The following is a 13673-nucleotide window of genomic DNA, read 5'->3' as shown; positions in this document are numbered from 1 at the left end:
ACTTGTTGCTAAGTTATAGTAACTTGTTGCTAAGTTATAGTAACTTGTTGCTAAGTTATAGTAACTTGTTGCTAAGTTATAGTAACTTGTTGCTAAGTTATAGTAACTTGTTGCTAAGTTATAGTAACTTGTTGCTAAGTTATAGTAACTTGTTGCTAAGTTATAGTAACTTGTTGCTAAGTTATAGTAACTTGTTGCTAAGTACTCGGTAAGTAAAATAGCTACAGAACAAACTTGCAATATATTCAATTAGCAGCCTAGATCAATGCATTTATTAAATTATCAAATACAGCAGCCAGTAGGCCCAGCGAAGTGGGTTAAAATACACAAAAAGACACTTTTGCATAAATCCAAATAGTAGTTAGTAAAAATAATTTGGCACAAAAACATAAAATAGCAACAGAATAGTTACTGTCTTGTTAGTAGGTACAGCTTTTTACTTTTCAATCTACTGAAGCAATTCCATTCAGGATTATTTGGAATGTCGTTAGGATTTCAATTGTTTAGTTCTACTCATGTGATCAGCTCTGAGTACAACAGATATAGACCTACTATAAAAATAATACAAAAATATTGATATTACAGTTGAGCAAGAGGATCAAGCGATGTCACTCAAAAACCAGCTGAAATTGAGCAAGTGACGCAAGTTTAGGCAGAACTGGATTGCTAGCATAGTCTGCCAGGAAATAAAGCCAAAAGTAAAATAATCATTTATCCAACTCGAGCAAAATTCAATAAACCAAAGTGGTGAGGTAGCAAAACGGAGAACTCCTTTTTCTTCTCATACATTTTGCTGACTATACAGGTGATGCAGCAATGCTGGCAGCATAGATGCAGCGACGTTGCTGACACAAAATGGCTGCAGGTCAGGATTGAGGGAAGAGAATAGCAAAGGTGACATAGAGTGGAGGCCGGAGGTCCTTTAAAGATAACACCTAGAAAAGATGGCAAGTTTGATTATTTGATGTCATTTCACAACTCAGAGAAGAGAAGTGCTGTTAGAAAGAAGCTACACCCACAGCCTAAACAAGCAATTAACACGCGTGCGTACCTTGCTGCGAACATGCTTGCCAGAGAGACTAAATCGTTGAGTTTCCATGCCAGTCGTATGCAGTCGCTGAATACCTTCCGAGTACGTCTGAACTGAAATGCAATAACTCACGTCTCTGTCAGGCCTCATCGAGAATGTCTGTCGCTCACACTGTCTGAATGACAGCACTGGGTCCGTTGGTTTTAATCGCTGTAAAAAAAGTTGATTAGGCTGACAATCAGCCTGAAAGCATATCAATCAATAAAGACAAACAAGGGGCATTAACAAAACCTCTAAATGAGAGCAAATCAGGACTATTATAGCTAGTTGGTGTCTCACGGCGTCACCCCACTACATACACTGTCACTCTATAACTACTGATATGGTGTCACCCCAGTACATACACTGTCACTTTATAACTATTGATATGGTGTCACCCCAGTAGATACACTGTCACTTAAAGTGCGTAAAGGTGGTCAACTCTAACATTTGATGACCAAGTGATTGGATTAATAGATGCATTTCCTGAAGTTCATGTTATTCAGGTTTGATCTTCAAATAACCACTAAAACTACAAATTCACTCAATAAAATAGGCCAATCCATTTATTGTGTAAGATTCGAAAACCTTCAGACAGCTGCAAATTCTCAACTGATAAACCCTTTGATAGGCCTCACCAGCCTTATGATAGCCTGTAGAGGAAGAATGCTCATTAAATTTTTATACCTGCATGTAGAATGTGAAGGTAGATCCTGTCTTTGTAGTCTTCAATTGAAAATGGAATCCATGAAGAGCCATTATCTCACAATGGTAAGGCAACTCCTAAAAAGGTATACATGAATAGTACAGGGGCATCAGATGCTATTGAGGCTATTGATATCGCCTGGGCCATTTCTGTTTATAACAGATCTTCTGTAGTACTACACTTTAGGTAAATAAAGACTTAAAGTAGACTCTCATGAGAAGGTAACACCCTTAACCATGTTTTGATCTTAGCTCAGAATCTGAGAAGCAGCCTTGAAAATATAGCTGATACTCTGAGACAATTTAAGGATTTGCTAGTAGCCAATATTTGCATCTAATAACTCATCTGCATGCTGTTGTTTATACCATATTATTTATCTTTGAAAAATGCCTCAAGCAATTGTTATGTATGCTGGAAACAAATTGTCTGTACGATGGCCGCTAATTAACACAACACTTTTTAATATTTTTAATTAACATTAATGGTCCATAGAAACACAGTGTTATGCATCACAATTGGTCACAGTTTAAAACAACTTTCAGAATGGGTCAGCACCCACTGAGTCAAGGCACACAAAAAAATGTCTAAGGCCAAGTTCAGTCCGACACACAGAGACACACATCATTAGGTTTCCATCAGTTAACCTGCATATCGCACATACGCATGTCTCAGCATGTCTCTGCATCTGCATGTCTCAGCATATGCAAATCTATTAGGAGGCAGGTGAAAACAGATTAGGCCTGCTATTATCACATATTCAACCAGAAGGCATCGAGAGATGAAAACTTACTTCCTCAATAACAAAACCTTGTCTAACTGCACTTTTGTTGAAGTTCCTCATCAGGGCCATGTCACCTCCCGACTGTAGCTATAAAATAAAGTTGATAACTCTGAAATAAATGAGAGTAAAAAAGATTGTTCACCAGATTGTATAGTGTATACTAGATTATTGTACTACTAGCAATGTTCATATAGCTGCTGTATTAGGGTCATGCCATATCGATAACATGAAGCGACAAAGAGATGCTTACAAATATTGGGTAAGAGAGAACAACTCCTATGCAATTCTATGCAGTAATTTTTAGTGAACTTACATAAAAGTATGTTTTAGAGTGACAAACAGGAGAATTTTCTAAGATTGTATCTAAGCCAGAAAATGGTATTTTAAAGTCACAAACAGAGTGAGTTGGGTAATATATGCTAGGTGAATGGGTCATATTATACTAAGAATGAACATGTGGGCAGAGGTAATAAAAACATGTGGGCAGAGGTAATAAAAACAAGTGGGCAGAGATAACAGAAACATGTTGTAAACTGAACTGTGATTGGCCATTAGGAATATGAGAGGCTTCTCTGAAATTTTCAGAAACAAACAGTAAAAATACATGTACTAAAGACAAAAAAAGCATTTAGCCACGATGTGATCTGACCAGGTGGGACACCTGAGTACCAAATGAACCAGCAAATATAAAACATCCTCCGTGTTCAGACTGTCTTTAAACACTGTCCACTGAGTAAAGAAGGCAACAGAGCATGGATTTACTCACAGCGGAGTAGTGTTCGGAGAGCAATGAAACCAGCGACTCTTGTGGTAGCATGTTCATCCTCCTGATGTTTTCAAACTGAGCAGCTGAAACAGTTATACGCACTGTGTTGAGGGAACTCAGAGTTGTAAACCATTGGTTACCATGTGCATTCAATTAAAAACACTTTATGATGGGCTGGTTGTCTGAAGTATATCTATACTAATATGAGCTGCTACGTGCGACTGGAAGAACAGCATTTTATGTAAAAGGCAAAACAATACACATGAGGTCTCCAATAGACACTGAGCTTTGTAGTCACCCCTTCATAGTCTGCAACATCATGAAAGGATGTGCGATGTTTAGAATTTTACCAACTTTATACAGTAATAACCTTTTCATATTATAGCTTATGTTAATACCCATTTCTCAATTGCCTCTGTTCAGTTTGTTTTTGTGCAATGATATATATTCAAGCGTTGTTGACAATGTATTTAAAAAATTTAGAACAATGAACTGTTTTTATATGCGCTATTATTGTTAGCATATGCGCTTCTATATTTGATGAAAGCTAAATTGTGATAGCTTGTTTATGTTTTCTAGCTTGCATGTGAGAAACCTTTTTCTTGTCTGTTGTAGATCTCTCACCCTTCACTCAGCCATGCTACATACAACACATGAAACATGATAATCCAAGTTATATTTACTATATCATATTTTTAGCATGACTATAAATAAAGATTCTGTTTGTGTTGTTTGTAATATTTAAACAAGTTTGGTATCAAAATTATTTTGGTAGTATGACTTGTTTTTGCGATGAATATCAAACCATCTTCAAAAGAATTCTGCAGAAATCTAAGACAAAAAACTCTGCAGTAACAATGAGTTGGCCAAACCGTTAAAACTTCATATTACCCAAGTTGATAACATAATAATAACCATAACAACAGCAATTCACATTTGTCATTGATCTTTACTACTGTGCGTACCATGCAGGTACTCTAAGATATGTCAAACTGAAACAGATACTCACTCTCAGATATACCAACCTAAAATAGGTACTCACTATCAAGTATGCCAACCTAAAACGGGTACTCACTCTCAGATATGCCATGCAGTCGCAGACTGTCAAACAGCTGTACATAGCTCTGGCCGCTAGTCTCCAGGAAAGAACTTTGTTTCGGCAAACTAGGTAAGATATGAATAAGAATATTCACTTGAACGAGCAAAGTAGTTTTTTAAGCAAACCTGAGGAATAATCACACAGTTGATGTGTCTCAAAGGAAGCAATAATAGAAAATAATGTGGCATGCAGCAGCAGGTGTCTGCCGGTCAATACAATATTGGCCTTACAGACAGAGATAATAACAATGCTAAACGGAGTGTGATACAGTAGACAGAACCCATAGAATGTGCTCAATGCTCACCTATTGAAGTAGGTGATTACATTAGTTGGTGTTGGCAGAAGTTGAATTTGAGGGTTTAGTCTGAGAAAGAGCCACTGCGACAGGCAGAAATACAAGTGATACTCTGAGTATGTGAATAACCTGCAAAGAAAACCACTGATTTCATCCTGTTTACTAGTTATAACTACATCTACTGTTCAACTAGTGTGTCCACTCTGCAACTTCGCAAGTTGAAGAATTCAGGCACTTACTCAACATTAACTTAAAAGCAATATAATATCAACACGCAATATAATAATACAGGTATACTATATCTATAACTAGGGGCCATGCTTAAGTGTGCTAACTATTTTACATAGACCATGAAATACAGCCAAGCAAAACCAGCTGTCATTTAGTGCATTGAGAAACTTATTGTGCAGACATAATGCTGGAGAGAGGATGACTGCAAACATTTGGAGAGCAGCGCATAAACACAAGTGTGGGATAGACTAGAGCTGTGCGCATAAAATAATAACCATTTTACACAAAAACACCAAATAATAACCGAGCTTAGAAATAATCAATACTTGTCTGTAGGCATTTCATTCGACCAGCTAAAGCATCTCTAAAATTTTAATAAAATGATAGTTAGGCTCGCTGTGAGCTGATGGGAATATACAACTGGTTCTGTAGGAACTGATTGGCTCCTTTTACAAAGGCTATTCTCTGAGCAGAAACCAAATTTTATCAACAGTTACTTGCAAAGGACTAAAATCTTACAATAATGTTACTATATGTTTACTGAAACCAGCAAGGCAAAATTGAGATGAATGTTGAGAATTTGCTGATTCATTAATGAAACTCTGCATTGGTAGGACAACTCCGTGCTGACTAACAAGACTGAGATTCTCAAGAACATTGAAGTGTGAAGGCTGGTCACGGTTCACAAGCTACCTAATCCCAATTTTAGGTACTCATTTTACCAGCTGCTCAGCCATAAAAATAATAGAACAAGCTGGGAAGATCAATATGAGCTAATGCATTTCCTGTTATAATATTACACTGCAGTGGAAACTGTCTGATGATGTCACTGCATGGCCAGTTTAATAAAAATGCACTAACGTTAACAGTTTTCAAAGCATCATTAACTTGTACTTAATAAGATAAAGAGGAGAGAGTGATACTCACCTGGATGATTTGAGAACAGACTCCATGAGAGACATGGGAATGTCACGCAGTTGTATTTTAGTCACCATGACTGGCACTAAGTTGAGCTCCAACCAACGATTGCAGCAGTTCACCAAATTCTGCTGACCACTCTACCAACAGGCAGACACTGAGTCTAACATACTTGACTACATCAAAAGGGCAGGCATATGCACCAACACTGACCCTAAGCAAAGCTATACCCAAGTAGCACCAATGTTCATAGACCGACAGCACAAAACAGCATGCTAGCAGCTGCTCAGAGCTGACATGAATACTGCTACAAGCATTGCAGTCTAGGGCATTGTTTAGTGAGAGAGAGAGATTAACTCTCTCATGCCTAGTTCATCCAGAGAATATCCAAGAAGATGAAAGATAAAATGAGGCATTAGCTTCATCTCGGCGGCCACATCTCACCAAAATTTCTTTGATCGTTTCGTCCGACCAATATTAAATGTCATTAGCTCCGACATTTAATTGATCTAGCTAACAATAAGAAAAACTCGAGATATATTCTGCGTAAACTTGAACATCGATACTTTCCTGCGAACGACTAACACTTTAGAATCTAATTAGCTCTATTCAAAAGGTGACAAAACATAGAACTACCTAAGAGACAAAGCATAGAACTACCCAATCATATTCATCTTCTTTTTTAACAAACTATTGCTTAATCGCAACAAAACCTTTATGGATTCAGCGTTTTGACCCAAATGAGTTTTGCTCCAAGTTTATGTAGATAATTCATGTTCGTATGAACCCTGCCTTATTCCAATAAACACCATCAACAATATAATACAGTATTATAAGGCAATAGAAACTGTATGGGGAAGCCATGAATGTGGCATATGGCATAACCAACCTTGACAGCAGAAGTGTAAATGGCTGAAACATTGCTGTAGGATATGCACTTTTTCATTTCAACGGTGCAATAATGCCTTAGCTCCGCAAAGTCCAGCTCACACGCAGCCAGCAGTACGGAAGGTAAGCTGTGAACATCAACTTGGTATTTTGTGTGATACAAGTTCCCAAGAGCTATAGCAATCGCTGAAATACAATAAGACATTCGTATACAGTTCTGTAGAGTTTTAGAGACGGTTGGGTAAAATTAGAGCTTGCCTAGATGGTTTCCCAATGGATTTATAGCATTGTTGTTTTCATTTTTAGGTAATACGCATTTATGCTTGACGGCTGCACATACCAAAGAGCTATACACCCGCGTATTATTCTATAGTCACTCTTGTGGTCTAAATTATGGATAATATCTTTCCCATAAGACAATGCTAAAGAATAGCCACATATAGAAATGCGAGACCTATTATAGTAAAAGGGCCACGAGCATTGAAACAATAGAAGGGTATAAAGGAGGTGTTATAACGACAAAGAATAAGGTAACTAAAGTTTACAATAATATCAAATGTCACCTAAAACAAAAAACTTGAGTTTGTGTAAATAAAGGAATTGGTGATAGAGTGGGGTGCGGAGTACTTGTACCGCAGCCAGCTAATCTCTACTTTGATCTATTGCCTGCAATTACTCCTGTGCTATACACAGCAAGGAGATATGTCTGAAAATAACTTGACAGCCAGAGGTGCAGAAATTTGGCAACACTACGCATGACATGATGTTGCATGGTCCTAAGGCGAATGGGTTAGGATATTAATCCAGTTATAACATATCACAGTCTATTTAGATAACACAAAGTAGATATATATATAGTGCATGGGCAGAAGCAACGCTGCCAGTGAAGAGGATGCTAAACAGCGATACCGCTAGTGTTTGCTATGATACCGACCAATAGCGATGCAGCAAACAAAATTATTAACCAATAATAATGCAACTGTATCGATAAGTTGACTAAAGAATTTTCAGTGGCTCAGACAGTCGATAAATGGCAAAAGAACTTGTCCGATGAGATGCCCGATGGCTGTGAGGAAAGTTGCCATCAATCTTTTATGAAAAATAGTTTTGTTGATCATTTATCTAGAAGCTTCTCTTAGCATTTAGTTGCGTCTTTTAAAGGTTTTCCAACAGAGTGACGCTAAGTTTGTTGAACATTGAAAATCTTCATTGTGCTATGTGAAAATGGTTTTGACAAAGGTCATTCTATCGCAAGTATCAGTTTATGAACTTCTACAGAGCTGAGGCTAGCATTTAAACAGCTCCTATCGCTCTCGTTCTATCTATTATTTACATTCTCACATTCTCTAATCAGATTTGACACTACTAGGTTAACTATTTATTCGCTATGATAACTAACTCCTGAACCATAACTTGGGTTTTTGATCAAAGATTCGAAGTGTATTTTTGGTCAGCAACCATTATCTTTATAATGTACATATAAAACGCTATGTGTTTATTAGCGAGATCAATTATTCACATATTAGGCGAAGGCACTGGAATTTTACACCTTTGCGCTACACTCATTTATCACAAAGTCTCTGACACGTTAGCAGCCTTTTTGTCACATCTGTTTGTAATGTTTGCTGTGATACTTGTGGCCAATTTAGTAATGTCATGTTAGCTAACTGTCATTATATTACTTACAGTTCATATTGTTTGACTCCTAGAATATCTCACTGATTATATCAAATTATATTGATTGATTATTGATTAACTAAATATAACTATAGCTTACTGTACACACTGTCAGTGAGAATAAAAGAAAGTTTCTATTGGCGTGAAGGATGCCTGCATTTGCCATAAGGCAGTAGACTCGAGTTGAATACAATTTACTAAAAAAACTAAATTGGCAAGCTGTACATTGGATCATCTATATTGGTTTTATATAGAGGGGTTGAAGACAAAGCTTGTCATTGCCAATACATATAAAAGATGAATTTAAATTGATAGTTTGCAGGCATTTAATGTATTTATTTAAATATGCACCTACATACGTATATTTAGTCCCATCTCTTTTAACACCTTGCCTTCGACAAAACTAGGATGAAATCTTTTAAGCATAATCTAGATTTATGTGCCCTTTCAAAAACAGATGCCAAGCACATAAGAACTTTATATGATGTACTTGCCATCTTTGTTGATAAAATTGTCGCTGGGTTGCCAGACGATGTTAGTAACACTACCACGCTTTAGTTTAGATATGTGCGCAGGGTGGCTGATGTCACGTCTCTCAGATCTGTCAGTTGTGATCTCGTAGTCTCCTTCGTCGTTTGCATATGGCAGTTCTGATAAGGATACAGTGACTCATTATAGAAACATTACACTTATCTCTCTCTACTAGTCCTCCTACTAGTTATCATTTCACTCAGACATAACGAGATGAAGCACGACTGTTTATTACTTACATCAGCACCATTCGGTATACTCTACCGTGCAGGCTGTTTTAGAAACATACAACTGATTGATCTAATATTACCTACAGTAAGGAAGACAGCCAAATCAGACACAGAGTATGATTACTGATCAGCCAATTGAACACTACTATTATTGAATGGATAATCTAATATTTTGATAATCTAGCAGACTCATCTAATGGAATTGTTTTCAAACAACTGATAACAATAATCTATGATATTCTTGTTTGATATGCCCGATCAACAATAGACTACTCCAGTTGAATACCAGTTGCGCAAGATAAGTGGGAGAAAAGGTGTACGAAGCAAAATGTACAGCTAAGTTATCATTTATCTATAGGTATGAGAGATGCGGATGTTTGTACCAACAACAGTTTTCATGCAGGCCAGTGTTGCACGAGTCTACATGTATCTACCTAACGATCTAATGCAATCTTTAAACAGCTACATATACACTGTACAGCAAGAAGAACATGTATTTATGCTACTGTACTTGTCTACATATTAGACTTGCATACAGTTTATGTCAGGTTTGCACGCAGCTATAGACCAGTTTTTTATATACCCATAGAACAAGGTTAAACATCACTAAATAAGTCCTATAAAGATCTATAAAACAGGTCTGTATACTTCTATAGAGCAATCTCATTTACATTGGTAGAACGAGTTTGTATACAGCGATGGATTAGCTCAATATTAAACCAGAGAACATGTCTATACACAGCTATATATCAGATTAATCTTCAGACATAGGGCAGGTCTGTATACAGTTAGGTATACATCGGTTCAATATTTAGACATATGGGATCAGTCTGTATACAGTTTTACATCAGTTCAGTATTTAGACATAGGGCAAGTCTGTACGCAGTTTTACATCAGTTCAATATTTTAGACATAGGGCAGGTCTGTATACAGTTAGGTATAGATTGGTTCAATATTTAGACATAGAATAGTTTGGAAGATGAAAGCCCTGCCTACCTGCTGAGTCAACAAGAGTGTCAAGAGTGTAGTTGGCTGCTGACTTGTAGTAGACAGTCTGTTCTGGTTTCATAGCCTCAGCTTCTACTAGTAGTGACGAAAGAACTCGTGATTTGCTCACTACAGCACTGTGCAGCTCAAAGTCAGTACCCAGACAGTGTAGCAGAACATCTGTAAAATACAGACAGTATAAATTAGTATACAAACAAAGCCTAATGAAATAGTAAAAATTATAGAACAAATCTTCGAATATTTATATAATGTGTACTTTTTCAAGAAAGAATTTGCAAAAATATTGAATCTCCAAGTAATGCTACGAGTGCGCATAGATCACTATATTGGAACAATAACGGTCCATTTCTTTTATGATTTACGACGACTATTTTGCTACATTTCAATACAATTTTGCTAGTAATAGCCTACTCCTGCTGTAAGCTGATGACGTCTATGATACCATACCTAGACTAGTTGAGTACGTATAAGTGTTACCTGATGGCACTTTCTGTTTATTCATTTAAAATTCGGTGCATGCGCAACTTTCAAAGTTTTATTTTTTATACTTCCAGTTTCACTCTGCTAGAGCAATCCTCAGACAATGAATGATAAGTCACATGATATGAACATTACTGTTGCAAAGTTATAGAAATAGAAATTACAGGCTGCTATATCGTGTAATCCCATTAAAATTTGTAACGTAAACTTTGCTTTCATGTTTGCGTTCAGATACTAGTTCAAATCTTGAGTTCAATATATTCTTTATGTAGGTGGCTATAATCTCTTCATTTCATGTTACGATTTCAATTGCTATAATCTCATAAGCAGTAATAATCACTTAGTACGTCTTAGTATTTATTAACTGAGGATTGCTTTAGTCGAGTGGAACTTCAAGTAGCAAGAATAAAAACTGTTTAAAAGTTGTACACACACCAAGTTTTAGTATAGCCCTACTTCATGTATAAAACACTCTTTAGCAAAAAAGACAATATTTTACTGTTTACTGTTTTTGCTGCTTTGTGTTTGAGGTTTAGCCTTGTTGAAATATGTATCTGTCCATCAAGACAACTTATTCTATTTTAAATTGGCTCTAATTAGCAGTATATAAAGCAGTTTTAGTGAGCCATCAAATATAAAAACAAAATACACAGACAGAGTCATACAATACACTCTTATGATGCAGGTTTTCTTTGCTTAACAGCAAAATTGCAAAAGCTCAATAAGTAAGCATACTGAATTTCTTGATTCGCTACAGTTACCATAAAACTTCTATTTGAATGCCATGGCGCTCGATTTTTTAGCCCTTCTTCTATAGTGTCGTTTAATTAGAGGTGGTGTTCAAAAAAAGGTGGCGCTTCATTTGACTTGCTCATCAGAATTTTGGGAAGAAAAATTTTAATCCTTTTACGGGTAAAGCGATGCTAATGTCGCCTAAATTTTGCACTCTCCTTCGAACGGATCGACATTAATGCCATCGGCCTCAGCATTTTGCTAAACCGTTTTTCATATGTGTCAAAGCATCAGATAGAGTTAAACAAGGAACTGCTTTGATTATAAAATTTGAGCGTGGTACTGTTAATTATTGCAATGGTGTCGCTTTCAAAGTTTTAAAGAAAAAACCGTCAGGCTTTGGGATTGAAATATGGACATAACGTTTTCAATTATTAAAGACGCTTTTAATGTTTCAAAGTTAGAATACGCCATAACAATGGCTGTTATTTTGTCATACGGTGTTCATGAAGAGTATTCTCATCATTAATCAAAACGCTTTAAAGACTTCAGGTTAGATTGTAAACCACATTATGGACAAATCTGAAAGCAATAGATAGGATGTAAACCTTAGTGACTTCAAATCAGAGGGAGTTGAAGTTCCAGCTGTAAATAGGATATTGTCTACCTTGAATAATATTATTAATATATCGTATAACCTTTATTTGAGCACCACCTTTGTTTGAACACCACCAATAAACACTACCGTAATAAAGGAGGTGTTTATTTGATGTTCAAATAAACACTAAGACAACGATATCAGGCAGGTACATATATACAAAATGGACACAAACAAAAGCTTCATTTGTGTATAGGAGAATACAGCACATCACCTGGAGCCGATCGATGATGATCTCGACCATGTTTGCTGTGATAAAAGAAGATGTCTCGGGTTGTAGACGGCCGAGCTCTGTCCGGAATATACGAGCTTATTTTTGAAAATGAAGACGATGCTGATTTAGGAAGTCGGGAGCAGACCGGTGCACTACAAAGATATAAAATCATTTATTTGGAAGATTCAAACATAACCTTTATTGAAAAGGTCACTGAGTGATAATGCACAAACTAATATTCTACCTTTGAGCTGTGCGTGTCTCAAGTGCTGATTTATTAGCCCGAGATCCATGAAAGCTTGATCGTAGAGGCTGTGATGGCATTCTATCAGTGCTGGTGTTGTTAAAAGATTGTGGAATGTCTTCATTGGCATTTTCATTCATGAAATTATGCCGACCTTCAGCTGAATTATAGTACCAAAAAACAATAATTTATGACATTAAGATGTAAAACGATAACATAATAACATGAAATAATATAACATATAATAATATATAATAATGTATGATATGATAATAATATATAATATAATACTGGGTAATGATAGAATCAAATGTAGGGCTTAAGGATTTAACTTAAAATTGGCAAGGTAAGGTTTATTACTAGTATAACAACAGGAACACAGCAATATATTGCCAAAAATCTTTTACAGATTATGGTCAAAAGTTTACCTGTACAAACTTTAACATACGAAGTATTAAATGGCTTTGCTTCATGCTGCTTTACAGCTCGTGAAGCTTGAGAGATTCCTAGCAAATCACTTAGTAAAGATTGAGGTAAGCGCCAGCGATTGGTGTTACCAACTTGCAATCTTGTTCTGTGCCGCTTAGAATACTTTATCTAAAAAAATATCTTAGACGTAAGCAGTAAACATTAAATAATGTAAATCAACTATGCGATTATAGTGAATAGTCACTCACCGTTTGTTCTTGCACACCGTCAGCTCGTACAGGTTTTAACGCAATTATCGGAGCATCTACCAAATATCTACAACAAAATATACAACCTTGTGTCCGAATGTCGACCTTGGAAGTGTTTACTGGCAATATCTGATCATTAAAGAAAATGCAGTACGTACTTTGCGTGGTCTACAACCGGACGAGGAACTTGTACTACAGGAGTTGGTAAGAATGCTGTTGGTGGATTGTACGAAGCAATTTCACTATAAGCCATTGCCGTTAGCCTAAATCAGTTACTTGTCCAAATGATGTTGTCCAGATATTCATATATTCATATGAATATCTGCAGGATCTATTTATACCGATACCGATACCGATGGACTCTGGAGATGAAAAGCCTAACGAACTCGGCACTTAGAGAGTACGGGCGTATTCATTACTATGACAACGGCAATGTAATTGGTCTTTTACATTTAGCGAGGCAACTATG

At 36.5% G+C, this 13673-nt stretch overlaps 1 protein-coding gene across 1 annotated transcript; it reads right to left on the bottom strand.

Annotated features, from left to right (window-relative positions):
* Window positions 1-311: 311 nt before the first annotated feature.
* Window positions 312-13457, bottom strand: LOC137393865 (BTB/POZ domain-containing protein 16-like). Its single transcript, XM_068080576.1, has 16 exons — window positions 13363-13457; window positions 13205-13271; window positions 12956-13124; window positions 12528-12687; window positions 12284-12435; window positions 10188-10358; window positions 8925-9080; window positions 6755-6939; window positions 5875-6005; window positions 4726-4845; window positions 4398-4486; window positions 3323-3405; window positions 2566-2643; window positions 1757-1852; window positions 1052-1240; window positions 312-935 (listed from the first exon to the last, which is right to left on the bottom strand). Exons 1-16 carry the CDS (start codon window positions 13455-13457, stop codon window positions 867-869), a joined length of 2010 nt encoding a protein of 669 aa, XP_067936677.1. The 3' UTR covers window positions 312-866.
* Between the last annotated feature and the right edge of the window lie 216 nt (window positions 13458-13673).

This window comes from Watersipora subatra, chromosome 4, assembly GCF_963576615.1.
Source record: "Watersipora subatra chromosome 4, tzWatSuba1.1, whole genome shotgun sequence".
Taxonomy (NCBI): domain Eukaryota; kingdom Metazoa; phylum Bryozoa; class Gymnolaemata; order Cheilostomatida; family Watersiporidae; genus Watersipora; species Watersipora subatra.
Note: the sequence above shows the minus strand (reverse complement) of the source record. Positions and strands in the feature narration are given on the sequence as shown.

Excerpts from the sequence above, each read along its gene's own strand:
- LOC137393865 (XM_068080576.1), bottom strand. The coding sequence starts at position 13,457 with ATGGCTTATAGTGAAATTGCTTCGTACAATCCACCAACAGCATTCTTA. Across the intron at positions 4,487-4,725 it reads GTAATCACCTACTTCAATAG|TTTGCCGAAACAAAGTTCTT; the intron begins GTGAGCATTGAG and ends TATCTTACCTAG. Across the intron at positions 936-1,051 it reads GCAAGCATGTTCGCAGCAAG|GTGTTATCTTTAAAGGACCT; the intron begins GTACGCACGCGT and ends CATCTTTTCTAG.